The sequence below is a fragment of the Bos taurus genome, chromosome 2 (genome assembly GCF_002263795.3).
Source record: "Bos taurus isolate L1 Dominette 01449 registration number 42190680 breed Hereford chromosome 2, ARS-UCD2.0, whole genome shotgun sequence".
Classification (NCBI taxonomy): domain Eukaryota; kingdom Metazoa; phylum Chordata; class Mammalia; order Artiodactyla; family Bovidae; genus Bos; species Bos taurus.
The window spans coordinates 46,540,467-46,566,734 of NC_037329.1; the positions used below are offsets into that span (position 1 = coordinate 46,540,467).

General features: G+C 38.7%; 1 protein-coding gene across 1 annotated transcript; it reads left to right on the top strand.

Annotated features, from left to right (window-relative positions):
• The first annotated feature begins 9,277 nt into the window (after window positions 1–9,277).
• MMADHC (metabolism of cobalamin associated D) lies at window positions 9,278–25,468 on the top strand. The gene is made up of 8 exons (NM_001034541.1): window positions 9,278–9,329; window positions 9,844–9,903; window positions 12,984–13,128; window positions 16,394–16,611; window positions 18,939–19,044; window positions 19,564–19,694; window positions 23,963–24,049; window positions 24,961–25,468. The coding sequence occupies exons 2-8, from the start codon at window positions 9,895–9,897 to the stop codon at window positions 25,153–25,155; spliced, it is 891 nt and encodes a 296-aa protein (NP_001029713.1). The 5' UTR covers window positions 9,278–9,329; window positions 9,844–9,894; the 3' UTR covers window positions 25,156–25,468.
• Window positions 25,469–26,268: the final 800 nt, after the last annotated feature.

Consider the following 26,268-nt stretch of genomic DNA (forward strand, 5'->3'; position numbering starts at 1 on the left):
ATATTCATCACTGCATGTTGCTGTGTGGCATCAGGCAGTTTACTTAGCCTCTCTGAATCACAGTTTCCTCGTTTATGCTATGGAGACACTACTACTCCCCCAGCCCAGTTGTTGGGTAGATAAACGCTCTGGTAGGATAGAGCCTGGAAATAGAACAGAAAGAGGCTATTATTTTCGGTTATTGTTGTTTACTCACTAAGTCGTGTCTAACTCTTCTGTGACCGCATGGACTATAGCCCACCATGCTCCTCTGTCCATGGGATTTCCCAGGCAGGAATACTTGGGTGGGGTGCCATTTCCTTCTCCAGGGGATATTCCCAACCCAGAGATTGATCCCAAGTCTACCGCATGGCAGCAGATTTTTTACCACTGGGGTATGCAGATGACACCATCCTTATGGCAGAAAGTGAAGAGGAACTCAAAAGCCTCTTGATGAAAGTGAAAGTGGAGAGTGAAAAAGTTGGCTTAAAGCTCAACATTCAGAAAATAAAGATCATGGCATCCGATCCATCACTTCATGGGAAATAGATGAGGAAACAGTGGAAACAATGCCAGACTTTATTTTTCTGGGCTCCAAAATCACTGCAGATGGTGACTGCAGCCATGAAATTAAAAGACGCTTACTCCTTGGAAGGCAAGTTATGACCAACCTAGATAGCATATTCAAAAACAAAGACATCACTTTGCCAACAAAGGTTCGTCTGGTCAAGGCTATGGTTTTTCCTGTGGTCAGGTATGGATGTGAGAGTTGGACTGTGAAGAAGGCTGAGTGCCGAAGAATTGATGCTTTTGAACTGTGGTGTTGGAGAAGACTCTTGAGAGTCGCTTGGACTGCAAGGAGATGCAACCAGTCCATTCTGAAGGAGATCAGCCCTGGGATTTCTTTGGAAGGAATGATGCTAAAGCTGAAACTCCAGTACTTTGGCCACCTCATGTGAAGAGTTGACTCATTGGAAAAGATTCTGATGCTTGGAGGGATTGGGGGCAGGAGGAGAAGGGGAGGACAGAGAATGAGATGGCTGGATGGCATCACCGACTCGATGGACGTGAGTCTGAGTGAACTCCGGGAGTTGGTGATGGACAGGGAGGCCTGGAGTGCTGCGATTCATGGGGTCGCAAAGAGTCGGACACGACTGAGCAACTGAACTGAACTGAACTGATGCTGGCTATGGGGCTTCCCTGGTGGCTCAGAAATAAAGAATCTGCCTGCCATACAGGAGACAATGCAAGAGATGCTAGTTTGATCCCTGGGTCTGGAAGATTTCCTGGAGGAAGGCATGGCAACCCACTCTAATATTCTTGCCTGGAGAATCCCATGGACAGAGAAGCCTGGCAGGCTACAATCCACAGGGTCAGAAAGAGTCAGACACAACTGAAGCAACTTAGCACACACACATGCTGGCTATTAATGGCCACCACTTCTTCATCTGTTCAACTTTCAACAAATTATTGATCATCTTGCTATGTCAGAAATACAGTGAACTCCCAGGACTACAGTGAACAAACAGAAAAAGTCTCTTCCCTCAAGAGATTGTGTTTCACCCTTTGAATAACCAGTTATCAAAATTCCATTCCTCCCACCCACTACTCCACTCAAACTCCTCTGGCAAAGTCACCATTGCCTTAGTTATCAAATACAATGGGTTGGTTTTGGCCCTCAACAACACTTTTTTATAGCATATAGACCACAGGACTGGAAAAGGTCAGTTTTCATTCCAATGCCAAAGAAAGGCAATGCCAAAGAATGCTCAAACTACTACACAATTGCACTCATTTCACACGCTAGTAAAGTAATGCTCAAAATTCTCCAAGCCAGGCTTCAGCAATACGTGAACCATGAACTTCCAGATGTTCAAGCTGGTTTTAGAAAAGGCAGAGGAACCAGAGATCAAATGCCAACATCCACTGGTGCCGGGGTCCAGCCCCGGCTGATCCAGGGTATTCGAAGCGGGGACGGCGTCGGCGAGGATCAGGATACAGTAGCTTCAATTAGATATTAATTAGAGATGTAAAGAGTAATAGAATGAGGATAGCTCAGTAGGAAAATTCAGTGGAGAAAAGAGGCTGAGTAGCTTGGTTTATGCGGGAGACCAATAAAACTTCAAGACAAGAAGCTTGCACCACTTACGTAGGCCGCAGGCATCCTTCCGTTCTCCCGAAGGAGGGGAGACACTGAGGCCTCCCCGGTCGGATCTTAGAAGCCCAGGCAAAATTAGTAAGCTTGGTGGGTTCCGCGCTCCAAATGGAGACTCAGCCAGAGTGAGAGAGAGAGCAACATGGGGAGACCAGTATTTCGAGAAACTGATCCCAATTCTTTATTTTCCATGGTCTACTTTTATACACTGAGATGTTATGCAAAAGTCATGCGGGGTCAGCAGTCCTGACTTTTATCAAAGTCAGGTGCTTCATACAAATGTATACAGAGGTCTTAGGGGTGTTACATCATCTTCTGGCCAGGGGGCCTGCTGACAATTTATGACCCTCTCCTTGTGACAGCGGTCAGTCAACCAGGACACTTATTTCTCCAGGGGTGATTATTCTTAAAACAGACGCCACCCAAATAAAGTTACATTCCTATAGGGTGAGGGTGTAGTGGGTTTTAGTTAAGGAAAGAATTTACTTAGCCTAAGGTCTAACGTGATTAATATCAAAGGTTAATACTTATTTCTTCTATATATTCATTAATGTGTGTAAGGGCAGGGGATATGGAGACTTAGCAACAAACATTGGCTCAACAAATGAAAAACCCTTCACCAATACAATTTCTAATCAGCCCATTATACTTATACTAATAGTTTTCTAACTTTTCTAAGGAACCTGTTTTTAGAAGGTTTAAAGCATCTTGTGCCTCTCACGGTTGGGAAGCTGTGAGCAATCACATGTGGCCGGACAAGCCTGTCAGGCAGGCTAGAGAACCTTCAGAGGAGTTTGTAGGTTAAAACACTCTTGTCACGCCCAGGAGTTTTTATTAACTGGAGCTCTAGGTTAACTCCTTCTCCGAAAGAGGTGGTGGGGGATGGCCCCCCGTAAAGTCAGAGGTGTAGTTGGGAGCACAAAGTAGTAAAGCAGGCAGGCTCTGGTTATGGGGATAGATGCTCGAGGATTTCCAGGGGGACTCCTGAGGCTCGATCCCGATTTTGCGTATGTCGAGCCTCCTTCCTTATGACCTTTGCCACGGGCAGAGGGCCTCACTCTGGCCCCCAACACATTGGATCATGGAAAAAGCAAGAGAGTTCCAGAAAAACATTTATTTCTGCTTTATTGACTATGCCAAAGCCTTTGACTGTGTGGATCACAGGAAACTGTGGAAAATTCTGAAAGAGATGGGAATACCAGACCACCTGACCTGCCTCTTGAGAAATTTGTATGCAGGTCAGGAAGCAACAGTTAGAACTGGACATGGAACAACAGACTGGTTCCAAATAGGAAAAGGAGTACGTCAAGGCTGTATATTGTCACCCTGCTTCTTTAACTTATATGCAGAGTATATCATGAGAAATGCTGGGCTGGAAGAAGCACAAGCTGGAATCAAGATTGCCGGGAGAAATATCAATAACCTCAGATATGCAGATGACACCACCCTTATGGCAGAAAGTGAAGAGGAACTAAAAAGCCTCTTGGTGAAAGTGAAAGTGGAGAGTGAAAAAGTTGGCTTAAAGCTCAACATTCAGAAAATGAAGATCATGGCATCCGGTCCCATCACTTCATGGGAAATAGATGGGGAAACAGTGGAAACAGTGTCAGATTTTATTTTTATGGGCTCCAAAATCACTGCAGATGGTGACTGCAGCCATGAAAATAAAAGACACTTTCTCCTTGGAAGGAAAGTTATGACCAACCTAGATAGCATATTCAAAAACAGAGACATTACTTTGCCAACAAAGGTTTGCCTAGTCAAGGCTATGATTTTTCCTGTGGTCATGTATGGATGTGAGAGTTGGACTGTGAAGAAGGCTGAGCACCGAAGAATTGATGCTTTTGAACTGTGGTGTTGGAGAAGACTCTTGAGAGTCGCTTGGACTGCAAGGAGATCCAACCAGTCCATTCTGAAGGAGATCAGCCCTGGGATTTCTTTGGAAGGAATGATGCTAAAGCTGAAACTCCAGTACTTTGGCCACCTCATGTGAAGAGTTGACTCATCGGAAAAGACTCTAATGCTGGGAGGGATCAGGGGCAGGAGGAGAAGGGGACGACAGAGGATGAGATGGCTGGATGGCATCACTGACTCGATGGACGTGAGTCTGAGTGAACTCCGGGAGTTGGTGATGGACAGGGAGGCCTGGCGTGCTGCGATTCATGGGGTCGCAAAGAGTAGGACATGACTGAGCGACTGAATTGAACTGAATATAATTGAGCAATTATCTTCTTCATGCCTAGAATACTCTCTCTTGATTTCCTTTTATCCTCTATCTGGAAATTTTCAGTCTCCATTACTAGTGTTTTTTGTTTTTTTTGTTTTTTTTTGTACTGCCCTTTTAATTTATATAACCTAATCTTCTGACTTTTGCCCTTTTTCTTTTACAGGCTACACTAGTGGTTCTTGATCTTTTCACTCATGAACTTTAAGAATCTGAAGAAGCTATGTGCTGACTTCCTAGGGGGTGGAAATGGATCTGCTTACAAATATACAAAAATTTGCATACATGTTCAGGAGTTTCACAGACCTTCTTCTCTTAAAGCCCATTACTGAACTCCAGGTTAAGGAGTTCCTATGGCTTTAACTGCTACCCATATGTCAGTGACTCTCTAATCTCTGTCTCCCACATAAACCACTTTCCTGAGCAACAGACCTACTGTCCAATAACTTACTAACAACTACATATGAATGCCCCTCAGGCATCTTAGAATTCAAGATATCCCAAGCCAAATGCATTATCATTCCCCTAAAACCTATTTTCTTCCTAGGAGACAACACCTATGGGAAAGAAAGCACTATTTTTAAACCTAACATACTGAGATTTAAATCCAGCCCTGGAAGCTTCAGAAATATACGTAAGCCATTTGTGCTTTAATTTCTTCATATTTAACATGAGGATAATAGTATGTCCATTTTCTGGATTGTTATGAGAATTAAAGAGTGGAAAAATCCCTATATGATTGTCACCACATAGCATACATTCCACAAATTAATATTCCTGGATTCCCAATCTCAGCAAAAGCAACTCTAGTCGCCAAGAATCCTAAGTCAAAAATGTAGGGATCATCTTCAATGTGTCCTTTTCCTTGTCTGCAACTAATGGACAGCTATACAGTACTGATTTCTCAACTTTCCCCCTGCCCTTAATTCAGGGTGTCATGTTCTTTCTCATGGGCACAGCAATAGTCTCTTAACCACTTGCTCCAGGTCCAATTCCACATTCTTCCAACCTATCCTGTATACTGAAGCCCAAGGATCTTCCCAAGACACATATCTGATAATGCCATGATGGCTTAAATTTGCCCAGTAACCCGTTGCTTCCAGGATTACATCCACCTTAATAGTTCACTGAAGACTGACTATGATCTGGCCCCTGTCTACCTCCAACTCAATCATTTGATTATTTGTGGATATCCTCAACTGCCCATACTGTTTTGGATTCTGTATCTCTGTCCACACTGCTGCCTTTGCTGAATGTCCTCACCCCTGTAATGTCTTTTTTTGGCATTCAGACAACTACTCATCTTTCAAAATGCTGATCAAGCATCATCTACACTATGAAGTTATTCCTGACAGCCTCCTGCCATACCGCTGTTCACTCCCACCTCTATCTGACAGGTGATTTTCTATCCTGGCAAAGATGAATAACATATGGTTCCCAGTCTCAAAAAGCTTATAATCATCATTCAACCAAAAATCTTGTTATATAACCTGGACTAGTAAACTGACTTGAAGGTGAAATTATCAGGAATGAAAAAAGAATGAGTTGTAAGTAACTCAAATACTCAGCTCACTGGTGTGTGTGTGTGTGTGTGTGTGTGTGTGTGCACGCACGTGCACGCACGTGCACGCACGTGCACGCACGCTATATGTGTTCAGTTCAGTTCAGTTCAGTCGCTCAGTCGTGTCCGACTCTTTGCGACCCCATGAATTGCAGCATGCCAGGCCTCCCTGTCCATTACCAACTCCCGGAATTCACCCAAACTCATATGCATCGAGTTGGTGATGCCATCCAGCCATCTCATCCTCTGTCCTCCCCTTCTCCTCCTGCCCCCAATCCCTCCCAGCATCAGAGTCTTTTCCAATGAGTCAGCTCTTCACATGAGGTAGCCAAAGTATTGGAGTTTCAGCCTCAGCATCAGTCCTTCCAATGATGTGTTAGCTACATATTAACTGATTTAATATTCATGAACTATGAGTTGGGCACTATTATTACATTATTCCCATTTTAGAAGAGAGAAAGCTAAAAGCATAAAGAGACTAACTTGCCCAACATGACCCATCAAAAAATATCAGTATTACTCAGCCATTAAATCCCATGGACGGAGGAGCCTGGTAGGCTGCAGTTCATGGGGTCGCTAGATTGGACACGACTGAGTGACTTCACTTTCACTTTTCACTTTCATGCATTGGAGAAGGAAATGGCAACCCACTCCAGTGTTCTTGCCTGGAGAATCCCAGGGACGGGGAAGCCTGGTGGGCTGCCGTCTCTGGGGTCACACAGAGTCGGACATGACTGAAGTGACTTACCAGCAGCAGCAGCCATTAAAAAGAATACATTTGTATCAGTTCTAATGAGGTGGTGAAACTGGAGCCTATTATAGACCATGAAGTAAATAAGCCAGAAAGAAAAACACCAATACAGTATACTAATGCATATATATGGAATTTAGAAAGATGGTAATGATAACCCTGTATGCGAGACAGCAAAAGAGACACAGATGTATAGAACAGTCTTTTGGATTCTGTGGGAGAGGGAGAGGGTGGGATGATTTGGGAGAATGGCATCGAAACACGTATAATATCATATAAGAAACAAATCGCCAGTCCAGGTTCGATGCAGGATACAGGATGCTTGGGGCTGGTGCACTGGGATAACCCAGAGGGATGGTATGGGGAGGGAGGTGGGAGGGGGGTTCAGGATGGGGAGCACGTGTACACCCGTGGTGGATTCATGCGGATGTATGGCAAAACCAATACAATATTGTAAAGTAATTAGCCTCCAATTAAAATAAATAAATTTAAAAAATTAAAAAAATATATCAGTATGAATAAAGTATGGACTTCAGTTAACTTTTTAAAATACAAATGACAAATTAAAATGATATACTCTTCAGTTCTAATGGAGGTGGTGAACCTATTATACAGAGCCTATTGTACAGAGTGAAGTCAGAAAGAGAAAAACAAATATCATATACTAATGCAGATATATGGAATCTAGAAAGATGGTACTAATGAAATTATTTGCAGGACAGCAGTGGACACACAGACACAGAGAACAGACTTACGGACAGGACTCAGGGGAGGCGGGGAGGAAGGAGAGGGAGGGATGGCTAGACACAGTAACATGGAAACATACATTCAGATCAGATCAGATCAGATCAGTCGCTCAGTTGTGTCCGACTCTTTGCGACCCCATGAATCACAGCACGCCAGGCCTCCCTGTCCATCACCAACTCCGAGAGTTCACTCAGACTCACGTCCATCGACGTGAGTGATGCCATCCAGCCATCTCATCCTCTGTCGTCCCCTCTTCCCCCTGCCCCCAATCCCTCCCAGCATCAGAGTCTTTTCCAATGAGTCAACTCTTCACATGAGGTGGCCAAAGTACTGGAGTTTCAGCTTTAGCATCATTCCTTCCAAAGAAATCCCAGGGCTGATCTCCTTCAGAATGGACTGGTTGGATCTCCTTGCAGTCCAAGCGACTCTCAAGAGTCTTCTCCAACACCACAGTTCAAAAGCATCAATTGTTCGGCGCTCAGCCTTCTTCAACAGTCCAACTCTCACATCCATACCTGACCACAGGAAAAACCATAGCCTTGACCAGACGAACCTTTGTTGGCAAAGTGATGTCTCTGTTTTTGAATATGCTATCTAGGTTGGTCATAACTTGCCTTCCAAGGAGTAAGCGTCTTTTAATTTCATGGCTGCAGTCACCATCTGCAGTGATTTTGGAGCCCAGAAAAATAAAGTCTGACACTGTTTCCACTGTTTCCCCATCTATTTCCCATGAAGTGATGGGAGCAGATGCCATGATCTTCATTTTCTGAATGTTGAGCTTCAAGCCAACTTTTTCACTCTCTACTTTCACCAAGAGGCTTTTGAGTTCCTCTTCACTTTCTGTCATGACGGTGGTGTCATCTGCATACATTACCATATGTAAAACAGTAGCCAATGGGAATTTGCTGTATGAATCATGGAACTCAAACCTTGGCTTTGTAACAACCTAGAGGGGTGGGACGGTGAAGGTGATGGCACCCCACTCCAGTACTCTTGCCTGGAGAATTCCATGGACGGAGGAGCCTGGTAGGCTGCAGTCCATGGGGTCGCTGAGTCGGACACGACTGAGCGACTTCACTTTCACTTTTATGCCCTGGAGAAGGCAATGGCAACCCACTCCAGTGTTCTTGCCTGGAGAATCCCAGGGATGGCGGAGCCTGGTGGGCTGCGGTCTGTGGGGTCGGTCGTACAGAGTTGGACACGACTGAAGCGACTTAGCAGCAGCAGCAGAGGGGTGGGATGGTAAGGCAAGTGGGAGAGAGGTTCCAGAAGGAGGGGACATGGGTATAACTATGACTGATTCATGTTGATGTTTGGCAGAAACCAACACAATACTGTAAAACAATTATCCTTCAATTAAAAATAAATTTTAAAAGTGATATACTCCTTATAAATACGTCGTGGGATATATATTTATTGCGCCTATTAAAAGTCTGGCACATAAAGGGAAAAAGTGCTCTATTCTCAAAAACAGTTATTTTCGAAATTAAAAAAAAATAGATATAAAGAACAGAAAACTACCTCCTTTGAGCAATAAAGTCTTGGGACAAGAGGAGGCTTTCAAATACATCGGTGAGTTAATGATCGAAATTAAATGAGTGCCGAACGCAGCTCTGGAGCCTTCATCTCCATCCCACAAGTCATTATCCACACCTCATCTTTCCTCCCCTACTTGGCGGGGGGGGGGGGCGGGCGGTGGACTATCCAATGAAAGGGCGGTGCTACGTGGGCCTCCCGTGCGCGTGCGCAGCATCGGCTCGAGGATCATTCCCATCCATGCGCTCGAGAGCAACTTCTTCAGTCTGGTCACTGCCAGCGTCAGCGCTACTCCCTCTGCCGTCGCGCCGCCATTTTGAAGACGGGAAGAGTACGGCCCTGGGAGCGCTGGAGGCGGCTGTGGCGGCCGCGACTGGTACGGACCGTTTCCGCACTCGTTAGTCCCTCCAGATTTGCCCATCTTTTGGCCACAGCTCTCGGTTTTGTCCCTATACTCACAGGGCCCCTGTCGCTGTCCCCGGTCGTCCTGTCAGTCTGTCGTTAGGATCTTTTTCGCTTCCTCAACCTTCATCTTTGCTGGAACCTTTGCTCACAGCTTGTTTAGAACCCTGATCGGTGTTAAAATACCTACTTGGAGCCTCAGATCTCCATCCTGGTGGACAGGCCCTCTTTCCTCCCCCGGATCTAGTCGGAGTTGTCTTCCGCAGACACACCGGGCGGGCTGAGAATTGCAAGGCCTCCTGTGGGCAGCGACTTGTGCCCTGTGGGGGCAGGGGGCGAATTCCGGTCTCCTGGGGTCCGGGGACAGCTTGGGCTTTGGTCCTGTCGCGGAAGAAGGGACACCCAGTAGGCGATGGTGGACATTACCCGAGTGATCTGTTGTTAGAGCTTAATCCGTCACCGGCCTGTTTTGTTTTGTCCTTTCCCAGGAATAACTTTACAAAAGGGAAGATAATTTCCGTCTGCCCTTTCCGCCAGAAATGGCCAATGTGAGTAAATTAGTCTCTTAAGAAGCAGTACAGTAATAAATTATTTTGGGAACTCGTTAAGAAATGGAGGGACGGGTTTAATTATAATGGCATTGATGGCATAATGTTTCTTGTACTTAATGAATCAAAAATGTCAAGGGAAACAAGGGGTGTGAAATTCGGTCAATATGCCTTAAAGGTAGTTTGAAAACAAACATATTTCTCAATACTTTTATTTATTTATGCAAATTCCTTTTGAGAAATAAATTCAGTGCCAGCATCCTTTCGGTAATTTTAAAAGGCATTATTTTTGTAAATACTTAGGATCTATTTTTAAGCCGGTTTCTGTTTGGGTAGGTAAACTGAAGGTTTTGTAGCAGTTTTAGTATAGGAAGTAACCTTACAAATACTAGAAAATGAGAGCGAGAGATTATTCTCATAGGCCAGAGGTATTTATTCACGGTAACTGTCCAGTGACTACTTAAACGCCTCGTGGCATAGGGGTCATAAAACATACATGAAAACTAATACAGTAAGAGTAGAAACTAATTTTAAAAGTCACACAGAGGTACAATACAGATTCAAAGCTTTGTGGAGAGGGGAAAGTGGGGGTTTGGGTTCATGTAATCAGAGAAGCATTTGAATTTTAAAAGATGGGTGAGATTATCTAAATCTCACCCATAACAGGTATATTCAAAGACACCCCCTGCCCCCCCAATCCCCCTTCAGAAATCAAGAAGTCATTTCTGTCTTCCTGAATGTAAGATGTGTGAAAAAGATGAGTGGGAAATAAGGTTGGATTGTGGATTTGGGATGAAGTAACAAGAGTCTTGGGGCTTTCCAGGTGGCTCAGTGGTACAGAATATTCCTTCCAAGCAGGAAACTCGAGTTCCATCCTTGGGTCAGGAAGATCCCCTGGAGTAAGAAATGGCAACCCACTCAAGTATTCTTGCTTGGGAACAGAGGAGCCTGGTGGGCTACAGTCCATGGGGTCACAAAGAATCGGATGCGACTTAGCAACTAAACCACCAGCAAAGAGTTTTGAATGATACACTTGGTAATTTGGACTTTATTCTTTAAATTTTGGTGATTTAATTAGAGTTGTGTGTTAGGAAGACTAACATGGTAACAGTTAGCCAGAATTGTATTCCTGTAGTTGAATATGATACATTAAGATGAAGGTGAAGTCGCTCAGTCGTGTCCGACTCTTTGCGACCCCGTGGACTGTAGCCTACCAGGCTTCTCCGTCCATGGGACTCTCCAGGCAAGAATACTGGAGTGGGTTACCATTTCCTTCTCCAGGGGATCTTCCCGACCCAGGGATCAAATCCGGGTCTCCCGCATTGGAGGCAGACGCTTTAACCTCTGAGCCACCAGGGAAGCCCATGATACATTAAGTAATAACCTAATGATGAGACTGTAGGGCCAGGGGAGGATGTTTAAATGTTCAGGTGGACAGAATGCTCTGGAGACAGGCCTTGCATTTTGGAGACATCTGGAGGAGGTTCAGTTTATCTGGATCTTGAAGAAGGAGTTGGAATTTGTCCGGCCTAAGAGGAGAAGGAAAAGGGCATTTTAGTGGAAGAAATCTTATGGCAGTATAAAAGACAGAAATATGGAAATGTTGGGTAGGTATTTTTGTGTGACTGAAAAGTGGAATAAGAGAAGGGAAGATAAAATTAGTAAGAAATTCTGTCAGAGAGGTAGAAAGACCAGTCAGAGAACACACAGGTTGGATTTCAGAATACTATATGAAAGGGAAAAAGTGATTCCAAAGTATCAATTGGCTAGAGTTCTTCAGCCTCCTGGTAACTAGTTTTCATACCTCCTCTCTAATCCCACTCCTTTCTCCCCACTACTCTTAGTTGTACAGTCCTTAAAACATCCTTTATTTTTATCAGTTAACTCTCTTCCTCCCTGCCTACAGGTTAAAATTCTGATTTATTATCTTTTTGTAATAGGCCCTTTACTGTCTGTGTCACAAAGTATAAAGCCTTTTATAGTTGCTCATTAGTTAAATTTTAAGCCTGTTCTTTACTGCATTACTTTATGTCCACCTTCAGTGAACCTGTCACTCTTTGAAAACAACCTCCATACCTTTCTTCCTGAAAGGCCTTCATTGAAATGAGTACCTAAATTTCTGTTTCTTCACAACCCAGTATATCCTCCCATGAAACTTTTCCTATGACCTCAAAGATCTCTTAATTGTTCGAATCTTTTAGTAGAATTTCACAGATGGTATGGTATTTGTTCTTACGTGTTTTCCACTAATCTAAGAGTCAGCAGTGTTTTTAAATATAAAGGGCCAGGTAGCAAATATTTTAGGCTTTGTAGGCCAGAGTCTCTGAAATAACTCTGCAATTATGACATGAAAGCAGCCATAGACAATACATAAATGTGTGTGGCAGTGTTGCAATAGAACTGTATTCACCAGAACAGACACAAGGCTACAGCCTGCTATAGTTTGCCAACCCCTGCATTAAGTTATTCTGACTCAGCTATTTTGATTAAAGTTTATACATGAAAGATGTCCACACATTCATATTGTAACTGACCTGAGTCTAGCAAATGAACATAGGAGCAGAAAAGTTATCATGAAGATGTTTGCTAAACTGGAGGAAAGTGGACATTGCCATAAAATCAAGAGAAAGATAGCATAGGAGATAATCAGTACAATCTAATAGTAGTAAAAGAAGAGTGTGAAAGTAAGTAGGATTTTTTTTTTTCTAGGAGAGGTTTTGAAAGTTCTTTATTTTGAGAATAGAAGAATCTTACTAGCTGTGCCACTTTTTTAGTGTTGCTGCTGAATAGGGCAACTTTTCAAAGTTCCTGTTCTTTCTGTATGGCACTCTTGATTCTGGCCTTGCTAGGAAAGCCATATATTTTTACCCAAATAACTTAGTACTTTTTTTTCTTTTAATATTTGTGTTTATTTTTTAAATTATAAATATGTGTGATACTCATTCTATGGCAGGTGCTCAATAACAGTAGAATCAGTGTTGGTTTTAAAAGAACATTGCAATGTGAGGATATGCCCGAGATTGTCTGTGTTAGTACAACATTTACATCCAGAATAATTTGGGGTTTTGTGTCATTCTTAGGTGCTCTGTAACAGAGCCAGACTGATTTCCTATCTCCCAGGATTTTGCTCTTTAGTTAAAAGGGTTGTCAATCCCAGAGCCTTTTCAACTGCAGGATCTTCAGGTTCTGATGAGTCTCATGTGGCCACTGCACCTCCAGATATCTGTAAGTGAAACTTATTTTTTCTTTACTTACAATTGTTTCATAACATTTGTTACGTTTCCTGAAATATTTCTTCTTGAAGTTTTACTGATCTTCTAAAGTTGAGGTTATCCCTTTGAAAGTAAATCAGAGCTCTGCCTAAATATTTATGCCAGAAAGTTACAATACTTAAAAAAAAAAAAATGAATGAATACTGGTTTCTACAACTTACTTTCTTCAACTTTAGTGTTTTTCTAATCTGTATTCAGACACACTCAGTCTTCCCTGAAACAAATCTTCTTTGGATCCTATTAAACTATGTTACTACTTCTTGCCACTCTGCTGAATTTCCTAAATGTAGCCATCACTTTTTACTAACGAGTATTTATTAAATGAGTCTGCTTTTTCTTATCCACCTTGCACACCACTATATCACATGAATCATTCTAAAATACTGTAAATCATGACATTTCCATCATAAGCCTCAAATATCTCCCATTGCTTTCAGTAGCCATTCCTAAACTATCCACAAACTGAATCATTGTGCAAGATCTAAAAAAAAACAATTTTTTTAAGTTCTGTAATTAGTTAACTTTGAGAACTGCTTTATGCCAAAGTCCTATCTTAGAGGTTTATAAAGCACACTAAAATACTAAGGGAGGGCTCTTAGAAACTTTACCTAATGTATTCTGAAGTGATTGCCCATGAATCCTTTTTTCATTCAGTACATTACTTACAGTGTAATGTTAGTTCACTTGGGCATGCAGAGCCTCCCCTAGTTTTCTTGCCTCAGTTTTCTAACCCCATCTCTGAGTATTCCTCAGTTTTCTTGATCTGAAGGCTAAACATATATCTATCATAAATGAAAGGTCTGTCACTCAGAATAGTTAAGGGTTTGTATTGTGAATATACAGCTTGGCCTCCCTGTCCATGGGTTCTGCATCGTCAGATTCAACCAATCAGAGATTGAAAATATTTGAGGGGGTGGGAAATTCCAGAAAGTTCCAAATAGCAAAACTTGAATTTGCCATGTGCCAGCAATTATTTACATATCATTTACTTTGTGTTCGGTATTATAGGTAATCTGGAGATGATTTAAAGTATACAGGAGGATGTACATAGGTTACATATATGCACATACAGTTCATTCTTGAACATCATGGGTTTGAGCTGTGCATATCTGTTTTATACACAGGGTTTTTTCCCAATAATAACTAACTACAGTACTACACAGTTCTCGGTTCCTTGACTCTGAGGATGTGGAGATGACTAAGCAGAGAACTGACTATGAATTATACTCAGATTTGTGACTGCAGGGTTTGAACAACTAACTCTTGAGTTGCTCAAAGGTCAGTTGAACTATACCCTTTTTATATAAAGACTTGAGCATATGCAGATTTTGATATCCATGAGGGTCCAGGAAGCACTGCTTTGTGAATACCTAGGGAGAACTATATAAAGAATTTTTGTAGATCAGTAGGAAAAAACCCAGTAGAAAACCAAACAAAAATTTCAAAAATGAGTTTTAACAGGCTATTTCTGTAAGAGAAAACCTAAATGACCAGTAAACATTTGAAAATATGCTCATATCCAATATTAATATTGAGTATTTATTTGAAGACCCAGATCTGAATAATATATAAAACCCATGTTGTTCAGAACAGCTGGTAAGTTTTAGGTTGTGAACTGACTCCAGTCGGTCATTGGTAGCTATCTAGACCTTATCACTCTGTGATCTGCAGACCAGTATAGCATGGCATGGTGTAGCATCAGCATCATCTGGGACTGGTTAGAAACGAATTTTGAGCCCCACTTCAGATCTGGTAAATCAGAATCTGCATTTTGAGAAGTTCTCAGATGATTCTTAAATACTTAATAGTTTGAGATGTGTGCTGGGCTAGAGTGTTTGGGTTGAGAATTATGTGACAGTGTCTGGGTTCAGCAGGGAAAAGTTCCATAATTGATAGGTAATGTCTGTCATAGGTATGGAAGAGAGATATGGGCGTCACATAGGTTGATAGGTAATGTCTGTCATAGGTATGGAAGAGAGATACGGGCGTCACATAGGTTGATAGGTAATGTCTGTCATAGGTATGGAAGAGAGATATGGGCGTCACATAGGGGCAGCCGTAATGACATGACCATTTTTAGTCACTTAGTTCTGGCAGAATATTTATAAATACTTTTATTGCCAACTAAAGTCTGCAGCCATCCTTTCCTTTCTCTGAACAAAATTCCTACTCTGAGTATTTCTTCATTTGATTCTCTAAGTTACTTTTTTCTGGATCTTTCTTAATTTTTCACGTTAGGATTTTTTTTAATTTTATAGGAATAAAGTAATGTGTATTCTGTAAGTATTTAATCCATATTCATGCATGTGACTGGTAAACAGGGCATTATGTCACTTTGGTTGGTACAGAATTTTTTCCAGTCCATTAATGTTTTGTGCCACCAGGTAACAGCAGTTGAATGCCCCTCCCCAAGGGTTACCTGGTGGCTCAGATGGTAAAGAATCTGACTGCAGGATGGGAGGCCTGAGTTCGATCCCTGAGTCAGGAAGATACCCTAGAGAAGGAACTGGCAACCCATTGTAGTATTCTTGCCTCGAGAATCCCATGACAGGGAAGCCTAGCGGGCTACAGTCCATGGGGTCACAAAGAATCGAACACCACTGAGCAATTAACATACACAACACACCCCAAGGGTAACCACTATTAAGTCTGGTATCTTTACTTTCAAGTTGTTTTTTTTTCTATATTTAAAGCATTACTATAAGCATGTAAAATAAATGTCACGTATACTGTTCTTGGATTTAGCTTTTTCTTTTAATGTCATTTATCCTGTGAACTTCTTTCACCATATGTAGAGATTTACTAATGACCGTTAAGAATTACATACGGAGGTTCCCTGATGGTCTAATGGTTAGGATTCCAGGCTTTCACTGCCATGGTCTGGGTTCAGTTCCTTTTTGGGGAACAGAGATCCCACAAGCCACACAGCGAAGCCAGAAAAAAAAGAATTCCATAGTATGGATTATAATACTTTATTGAATCCGTTCCCTAATAAGGAAATTAACTATGAGTTGGCAGCTGGTTTCTTCAACTAGTGATTTGGATATAACATGAAACCAACTAACATATTCAACCAGTAAAGCAAACTTCAAAGATCTATTGTTTAGGTAAAAAAAAAAAAACCTTATTGGAAGAACAACATTCTTTCACATTCTTTCAGTCTACCAGTGCACTTAGGTTGTAAGGAGAAAATGGTTCATTTTGTTGTTCCTCTTCAGGCTCTCGAACGGTTTGGCCTGATGAAACTATGGGACCATTTGGACCTCAGGATCAGAGATTCCAGCTTCCTGGGAACATAGGTTTTGACTGTCACCTCAACGGGACGGCATCACAGAAGAAAAGCCAGGTTCATAAAACTTTACCTGATGTTCTAGCAGAACCTTTATCGAGTGAAAGACATGAGTTTGTTATGGCACAATATGTGAATGAATTTCAGGTATGTTGTTAGTATCATTTATTCTGTATTCTAATTATTAAAGCTATATTTCTGATAACTATAAGCATATTATTTTCATTGAAAAAGTTAAAAAAAAATCTGTTTAAGTCCATTATATACAGAAAAAGCATGTCTAGTTTTTAAAACCTTGGTATTGTCCTATACCTAGTTTTGCTATATAATTTTTCACATTGCAGTCTCTTAGGTAATTAATTCTTCAAAATATCTTTTTAAATAAATATTTATTGTAAACATAAATAACTTAATTTCTGTAACTGGAAATTTAGATTTTCTTTTTTTCATTTTTACAAACAGTAATTATAATCTATATATGGACCAAATTCCAACTAGCTTTATATTCCTCTAACCATTTAGAAACTTAAAAAAATTTTGAGATCTCTAAAATTCTTCAGATATAGTAAACTAAAAAGTAGAATTTTTAAATAGGTTTTGTAAAAACAGTTCCTGAGAGGTTTTTTATGAGTTTTTTAGAACCGGTTTTTAAAACTAGTATTGCATCCTTGTTCACTCAAATGGGAAGTTACATGCATTTCAGAGTTTGTCAAAACCCCTGATCATTACCATTTTTCATATTTCTGTGTAGTTTCAGGTGAAGATTTTGATCAAAACGATATTATTAAAAGTGATAACCCCTCACAGTTATGGGTTATATCAATAACCTAATACTGGAACACAGTTGACCTCCCCTTTTTCTCTCAGATAATTCCTTCTCAGTCTTCTTGGCTCCTCTGTTCACCAGTTATATGATATTTCCCAAATGTCTGTTCTTCATTTTTCCTTTGACTTGCTCCCTGGTCACTTAAGTCCTCAGCTTTCTCCATAGGCTCTGTCTTCATATTTCCTAACTTTCTGTTTCTGACATTGCTGGTTCTGTATTACTTGCCAAATATCTTTATCTGGATGTCTCAGAAGTACCAAAATTAGGACTAGTACACGTCTAGCACTGAATGAGTCCTTTTTTCTCTCAATGTCTTTATTCCCATGTTGTCAGTCATATAAGTGATTTAGTCATCCTCGCACTTCCCTAAAGTAAAGATTACAGTGACAACCTTGCCTCCTCTTTTCATCATTCCCCCATATATAGTGACAGTTACATTGCTTTCATCTCTGAAAGTAGCCCTTAAATTTGTGTCACTTTAGTTCTCACTAATACTATTAGAGTTCAGCACCTCCTTATCTTACCTCTGTTTTTAGATGCATTATAGTAGCATGGACTGTGGAGATAGGATAAGTCTGTATACAGAGATTAACTCTTATTTATTGATAATTAGTTTCGTGACCTTGAGAAAGTTATTTCACCTTTCTGAGACTGTTTCTTTATATGTAAAATAAGGATAATTTATTAATACTATTTAATTTAAAATCAAAATCAAAATTTTGTAATGTGGCATAAATGGATTTCCATAGTTTCGATCCTTTTCTCACCTTACCTCCCACGATTTCCTATTCCTTCTACATTGTAATCACAGCATACTTTTCATTTTTTGAAAATTATACCGTTCTCTTTGACCATTGCATGCCTTTGCACTATTATTTCTTGCTAGACTATTTTTTTTTCCTTTGGGATTCTTAATCTGTATTCTGTCCATTCTTTTATATGTCAGACACATATTTTAACATGTAACTCAAGTGTGATTTCAACCTTTCCTGATTTCTCCCAACAAAGCAAGTTTCTTCCCCATTTATACTTCCAGAAGACTTCCTTCACAACTGTGTAGCACTTTTCATATTGGATTGCATTTATTTGTTCATGCTGTTTTTCTTCTACTAACCCTTATATACCTGAGAGTGAAGACTGGATTTTTACCATTGTAGTGTCTGCTCCTGTTGTAATGGCTGATGTATAATAGGCACCCATTAAATTTCAGTTGAATAAGAGCCTCTAGGCTTTTCCTGTTGGAGAGATTATATATTTAATCATGTTGTTTTGTAATAGTGTGTACTTATGCCCATTTTACAGAACAAAAGAAAGGATAATCAGATATAACAAAATATCAGAAGAGGTAACATTATAAGATACAATCATGGCATTTTTAACTTTTTTAACCGACTCCTATTAAGTCTAGGATATCAGAAGGTATATATTCCTTTTTTTTTTTAACTCAACATTTTAAAAAAATTCTCAAATTACATTCATCATAGAGAAAAGTTTGAATATGTAAGAATACACTGATTATTACCTGATCACCAGCTAGGTTAAGATTATTCAAAAAGCTTTCTATGTTATTACAAACAGGTTTATAACGGGCAGGATATTTTATTTGAACTCCAGATTTTGTTTATCTATATTTCTTACTCCCCTAAAGGGTAATGATGCACCTGTTGAACAAGAAATTAACAGTGCAGAAACTTACTTTGAAAGTGCCAAAGTAGAATGTGCAATCCAAACATGTCCAGAGTTGCTGCGAAGAGGTGTGTTGTGCTTTATTCATTTTTACACTAGTGTGTGTCAGATTATGTCACTAATTTAAATGTTGAAAAATGTACTCCTTAACATGTCTCACTGGAAATGATGATTGCCTGGCCAAGGAAAAGACTAGCAGATGTCCCCTGACATCTGACCTCATGCTGCCATTAGACAGGATTAGTCGAATTTTCACTAACTTTTTCCCTAAAGTCATCCTACTCCCAGGTGATTACTGAGGAAAATCTTAATAATAAACTTTTTTTTTAATTCCAAGATTAACAACATGTAACCCAACTTACTCTTTGGAATTGTTGGCAGTATATTTTTGGTTCATCCAAAAAGAACAGAAGTAAACCAAAACTAAATTTAGTTCATCCTTTTAAAAAACAATATGCATTTATAAACCTAACTTGGTACCATAATGATTTGACTTAATCATCATTTTTCTAAAGTGTTTTATGCACTGTTTCTTTTTTCAAAAAAAAACAAATAATTTTTTCCTGGAATTTTATTCTTATTTATAGATTTTGAATCACTGTTTCCAGAAGTAGCCACCAACAAACTAATGATTCTGACCGTAACACAGAAAACTAAGAATGATATGACTGTTTGGAGTGAGGAGGTAGAAAATGAAAGAGAAGTGCTCTTAGAAAAGGTAATTCTTTCAACTGCTGACTGTTTAGTTTTATAATCTTATTTAAACAACAGTAAACACTGTTTTAAAATGACGGCTGTCTTTTCTTACTATTATTAGTTCTCTCCTAATGTATGTCAGTATTTAAAAAATGTACATGTTTTCTGAAAATAAAAATGCCAGGGTTTTTTATGTTTGTTTGTTTTAGTATCTGAAAAATTTATATTCTGTCCAGTACTTCCTCAGTTTTTTTTTTTTTTAATTTATGTCTATCTTAGGAAGTTTGGAAATGCAGTAAACAACAAAAATGTAAAATTAACTCTTCATACCCATCCCTGTCTCCTCTCTTATCCTGTTCTCTCCCTCCATGTCTCTTTCTGTCTCTTAAGCATGTCAAGTAAAAAGTGAAAATTACCTAATTCTTCTTCATAGTGTAAACAGTGTACAGTACAATAATAATATAATAGTTGTACATACCCACATTTTTCCCATCCATTGCTTTTAACTAGAAAATATGTTTTGACACCTTTCCTTCACATTTCACATAGATTATATTTCATTCTTTGTAAAATCTGTATAATATTAGATTACATGGGCAAACCATAAATTTTTTAAATTATTAAAAAAATTTTTAGCCTTTTGTAAGTTGAAAATCAAACTTTTGCTTTTATAGGCAGTGAATATATTTGTACATTTATTTTTATGCCCATATTTACATATTCCTAAATAGGGAATTGCTAAATCAAGGGATATATTTAAGTTATAATATATACTGTCAATTTGTCCACCAAAAAGATCATCCTAGTATATAGGCTGTTACTCTTACCCTGGATATTAGCATTATTTTTCATTTTTATCAACCTGAGAAATAAGTGGTAACTTAAAATCTCATATTTAGAAATTATATGAGTTTGATTCCTTTGTATGTATGACAAGTTAAGATTAGCTTACTTAACTACAGTTGAAAAAATTCTCTTTACTAATTTACATGCAGAATAATATTGGGAGTTTTTTAATGTTTTCTTTAGTGTTGGATGTATGGTTCTCACAACTTATAAAAATATTGTTTACATACTTAACAAAGTATTTTATGATAATGACTTCACACTTAAATGTCCCAAATATAGCTTTGCTAATAAATTCCAGGTAGTAATTAAGTCAGGAGCAAATTACATGCTTAACAAAGAAGTTATAGAGAGGCATAAGACATTATCTCTGATTTTTAGAAGATCTGAATTTGATGAGTTGAAATTTAAATATCCAATAACTCAGTAAACATTTTCTGCTTATATATTAAGACCAGGAGTAGTTTATCATCACTATCATTTAGATGCTGGAGAGTTTGCTCTCACATGTACATTGCATTGTAAGTCCTACTTTTTGATTCGTCTAAGATTCTGAGCCTCACTTGATACTGACCCCAGTATAGATATAACTCAGTTTTCTATAACCAATTTTCAGGTTTTTGAAATGGCACTATACTTTTTCATGTGATTTTTAATTTTATAGTGACTAAAGCTATTTTATTTTTTATGGAAAAGAAAACATCTCTTTCTATTTTAGATATGTTAGTGATTATTTTAGGATCACACATGACTTTACTGTCCAAGTAGATATTTTATCTTTTGTGGTTTAAATCTATCCTAGTTTTTTCCAGCAGATGTCAGTGTTTCCTACTGATGAGCAGAATAAGATAAACGTTTAAACTGGTTCTTTCTGTGGTCATTTGGCATTCTTAATCTTTGCAAACATTTAAATACGTTGTTTTGTTCACCTTGTAGTTTTTGTATATGTCTTATTACATTGATACATAATTTTAATGACTTTTCTAGACCATATTCAGTTTTCCTGCTTTTTAAGAATTGTGAGGATTAATGAAATACAGCAGTAAGTGCAAATATTACATAGATAACCTAAAGAATACAGTATTTTTAAATTTTTTCATTAGTTTACAAGAGTTTAGGCATATCTTGGAGATATTGCTGGTTCGGCTCCATCACAATAAAGCTAATATGGCAATAAAGTGAGTTACATGGATATTTTGGTTTCCCAGTGTATATAAAAGTTATGTTTATGTTATACTGTAGTCTATTAAACGTGTAATAGCATTATGTCTTAAAAAATGCATACCATAATTTTAAAATACTTTGTTGCTAAAAAATGCTGACCATCATCTTAGCCTTCCATGAGTCATAGTAGTAAAACATCAGTAAAGGTCAGTGACTGCAGATCATCATAAATATAATAATAGAGAAAAAGTTTGGAATACTGAGAGAATTACAAAAATGTGACACAGAGACATGAAGTGAGCAAATGTTACTGGAAAAATGTCACCAATAGACTTGCTGGACACAGGGTTGCCACAGGCCTTCAACTTGTAAAACCACGTTATCTGCGAAGTACAATGAAGTCCAAAAAATGAGATACGCCTGTTTTTAGAGAACATAGGTTAGTTTAGGTTGTGTATCTATAGGAGGGATCAATAAACTTTTTCTAAGGAGCCAGATGGTAGCTTTTTAAGCTTTTTAGGTCATAGGTTCTCAACTACTCAGTTTTACCCTTGTATTGTTAAAGAAACCATATAAGGTGAAGTGAAGTCACTCAGTCGTGTCCAACTCTTTGCGACCTCATGGTCTGTAGCCCACCAGGCTCCTCCATCCATGGAATTTTCTAGGCAAGAGTACTGGAGTGGGTTGCCATTTCCTTCTCCAGGGGATCTTCCTGACCCAGGGATCGAACCTGGGTCTCCTGCATTGCGGGCAGACGCTTTACTGTCTGAGCCACCAGGGAATCCCTAAGAAACCATAGACAATATATAAATGAATAGGCATGGCTTCATTTCAGCAAAACTGTATTTATACAAACAGGCAGCCACTCAGTTTGATGGCCCTCTGACTATTACTTCCTCATCCCTTATTTAGAGTATGGCCCATGTGCCTAACTTTAGCTTGGACTTTCAACCAGCTGAATGCCAGAGATGCTCAGTGAGGTCTCATCACTCGGGGTGGGCCTGAAATTCATGTTCCCCAGCACTGTATGACCCCTGATAACACTATTCAGCTGCAGCCTTGCAGCTGGCACTCTGCTAGACCTCAAGGAATCTCACCCTGTGTCTGCACAGCTCAGCATGAGGCCACTGAACCAGGAAAGACTGTTCTACAGCCTGCTTTGAAACCCTGTTGTGCATCAGCCTCTTCTCCAGCACCCTACCCCACAAAGTCAGATGATTCAGCAGTCCAGACCTGTTGCTTCCTCTGCCTCAGCTCAGTGACACTGTCACTTTGCTTGGGCTCCACTTCTTTGTCCTGCAACAGGAAAGTGTCCCCAGACAGAAGGCTAGAGTGTATATGGGGATCACCTTACTTGTTTCCCTTCTCTTGAAGACTACAGTTTTGTGTCTGCCTGTTGTTCAGTGTCTGAAAACAGTTGCATCATGTATTTTAGTCATTTTTATAGTTTTCAGCAGGTGGCAAGTTTGATAACTGTTACTCTATTAAGACTGGAAGTGGAATTGTGCCCTTGTTTTTAAACACTTACAGTCTGTCCTTTTTTAACATTCTAATCTGGTTCTAATATTTGTTGTCTTTTTCACTGCTTAGAGTTCTGGTAGAGCTAGTCTTTGCATCATAGGAGTTAACATCACAGGATTTTGAATAGGTAATGCATGTACATGGTCTGTATTATTTATACACTACATAGAAAAATAGAGAAGCATATAGTGAAAAGTAAGTATGCTGTCCAGCCCTGTACCCAATCTATCCTTTTTATCTTATTTTCATGTGCCTTGTCAGAAATATTTCATGACTATGTGACTGGATAGGTGTATTTTTGAAGGACATACAAACAAGTACCTGTTTTTAAACAACTGCCATTCAAATTAATGAATGGTTCAGATCTTTTCATTATGACTATTTTGTTTTCCCTTTCTTACCTTATTTCGAAATTTCCATAGTAATATAAAATAGCAACTGTAGTTTATAATCCTTGACAAATTTGGGGGTTAATAGCACAAAAGTGATTAGAAATAGTTCCTAAAACAAATAATTTAGAAGAAAAAATGTACAATTTAGACTTAAAAAAAATCAAAGTGTTACATTAACATTAATCGTTTAGACTGGTGAAAATAATCTTAAGGCTATAAGTCCTAATTTATCATTAGTTTTAATTTTTTATTAATCTTGTATTCTCTATCTGAGGCAAAAGATATTTATTTTAAAAATTTACTGAAAAATAAAACAGTCTGTAGTGATGCTATCTTGAGCATAGTATTTGTGTCTTTTTCTATGCAGTTCATCAGCGGTGCTAAGGAAATTTGCTATGCCCTCCGAGCTGAAGGCTATTGGGCTGACTTTATTGACCCATCATCTGGTTTGGCAGTGAGTAATTAAATACATTTTGAAAGCCAGATTATGTAATTTGAAGTAGGAATTATTTTTCTATAATTATAGCCTAGGTAAAAATAAATCATTTAGGACTTCTTGAAAACTTCACAATTTTATGCACAGAAGTACCACGAATCAATTGAATTCACAACTTTGAGGGACCTCTGTCACTCCTGGTTAAACTTCTCCATCACTTTAAATTTTTTTATTAAAAATAATTTCAAAATTTATTTTTTCCATCCTTACTAATAGACATTATTCAAATTACATTGAATTAGTGTGCTTACTGTTAGTTAAAAATTAGCATTCAGTAGTTTCATTAAGGAAGAAAGTTATTTTTAGAATTAAGAAAATTTGGATGGTAAAGAAATATTTAAAAGTAACTTTTTGGAAATCAACATTTATAAAGCTATACTTTAAAAAAAATAATGAGCCACTATGTCACATTTTAAATTCTGTGTATGTCTTTCAGTTACAAATAGTGATAAAATTTATTTTAATCTTAAGATAGAAATATATATTGTTTCTTCTTGAGGTTAAGATTTAGTGAGTACTAGAAATGAAAAATACCCTGGGCTATAGTTTTCTTATCTTAAAAACTACAAAGGTGAACCATATGATTGCCTAAGACTTATTTCATCTCTAAAGGTCATGTGAAGTTATACGTTTGGTTCTAGATAACGTGCAGTCTGCTAGATCATTCATTTCACATTTCCATAGTACACAGGTATTGAGGGGAGAGGTTTTAGGGCAGTTAGGTGTTACATGTGACCCTTTTATTTCTTATTTGACCTTTTAAATATTTGCAGTATTTATACAGATCTGTGTTCATGTTTACATAAAAATTATTACTCCATTATCTTTCTTGTTAATAAAAATATGACATCATTTTTTATTTCTTCCAGTTTTTTGGACCATATACAAACAACACTCTTTTTGAGACAGATGAACGCTATCGACATTTAGGATTCTCTGTTGATGATCTTGGCTGCTGTAAAGTGATTCGTCACAGTCTCTGGGGTACCCATGTGGTTGTAGGGAGTATCTTCACTAATGCTACACCAGACAGCCATATTATGAAGAAATTAAGTGGAAACTAGCAGTAGGGTCAATTAATTTGATCTTATGCTTGTAACATTTGGGATGATCCACAAGCATTGTCAAAGGCTTCCTACTCTGTTGTAGGTATTTATTTCAACATTATGGATTACAATATTGGCAAGGGTTTATAATTTTTAAATTTCAAATACTCATACTATCATTAAATACATGTTGAGCACATCCACATTGTACAAAATGTGATAATTAACATGTAACCAGGGTATGATCTCATATTGTTACTTCTTCCCTTAATTGGAAAAACCTCACTTTTAATTATACCTCTCCAAAAATAAATCATACATTTGGCTGTGATCATATGTGTTTTGTTTTTTTTTTTTGCAGTCTTTTTAAAATACAGTTCTTAAAGTTTTTTTCTTTTTTTAAATAAATGCAGTTGAGAATTCTGGATTCAGTGTAGATTTAACTTAAAAAAATTTTTTTTTTCTTTATTACTTGTCAAGTGTCCTGGTACCAGTCTGAGTATTACTTTGAAATGTATGTGCAGAAAAAGAATAAGAATAATACTACATGTTTACATATAAAAGAATTTGAATCTCAACTTTATATAATAGTAAAAAGTAATTCTTAACTCCTTGGCGAGACAGATAAGTGTTTTATTCTCAGACAAAACTATGACTCAGCTGCTAAGTCTATTTCTCTAATTTTAACAACATATAGAAACTGCAGTAGTTTACAGAAATGCCTCATGGCAGACAGAACTTGTTTTTACAACATTTTAAACTCAGAATTGGAGAAGGCAATGGCACCCCACTCCAGTACTCTTGCCTGGAAAATCCCATGGACGGAGGAGCCTGATAGGCTGCAGTCCATGGGGTCACTGAGGGTTGGATACAACTGAGCAACTTCACTTTCACTTTTCACTTTCATGCATTGGAGAAGGAAATGGCAACCCACTCCAGTGTTCTTGCCTGGAGAATCCCAGGGACGGGGGAGCCTGGTGGGATGCCGTCTATGGGGTCGCACAGAGTCAGACACAACTGAAGTGACTTAGTAGTAGTAGTAAACTCAGATTCATCTTTGATTTGTTTTTTTGTCAATAGGAATAGAAATAAATCTCAGGAGAACAAATAACTTCTGCCAAATGAATTATT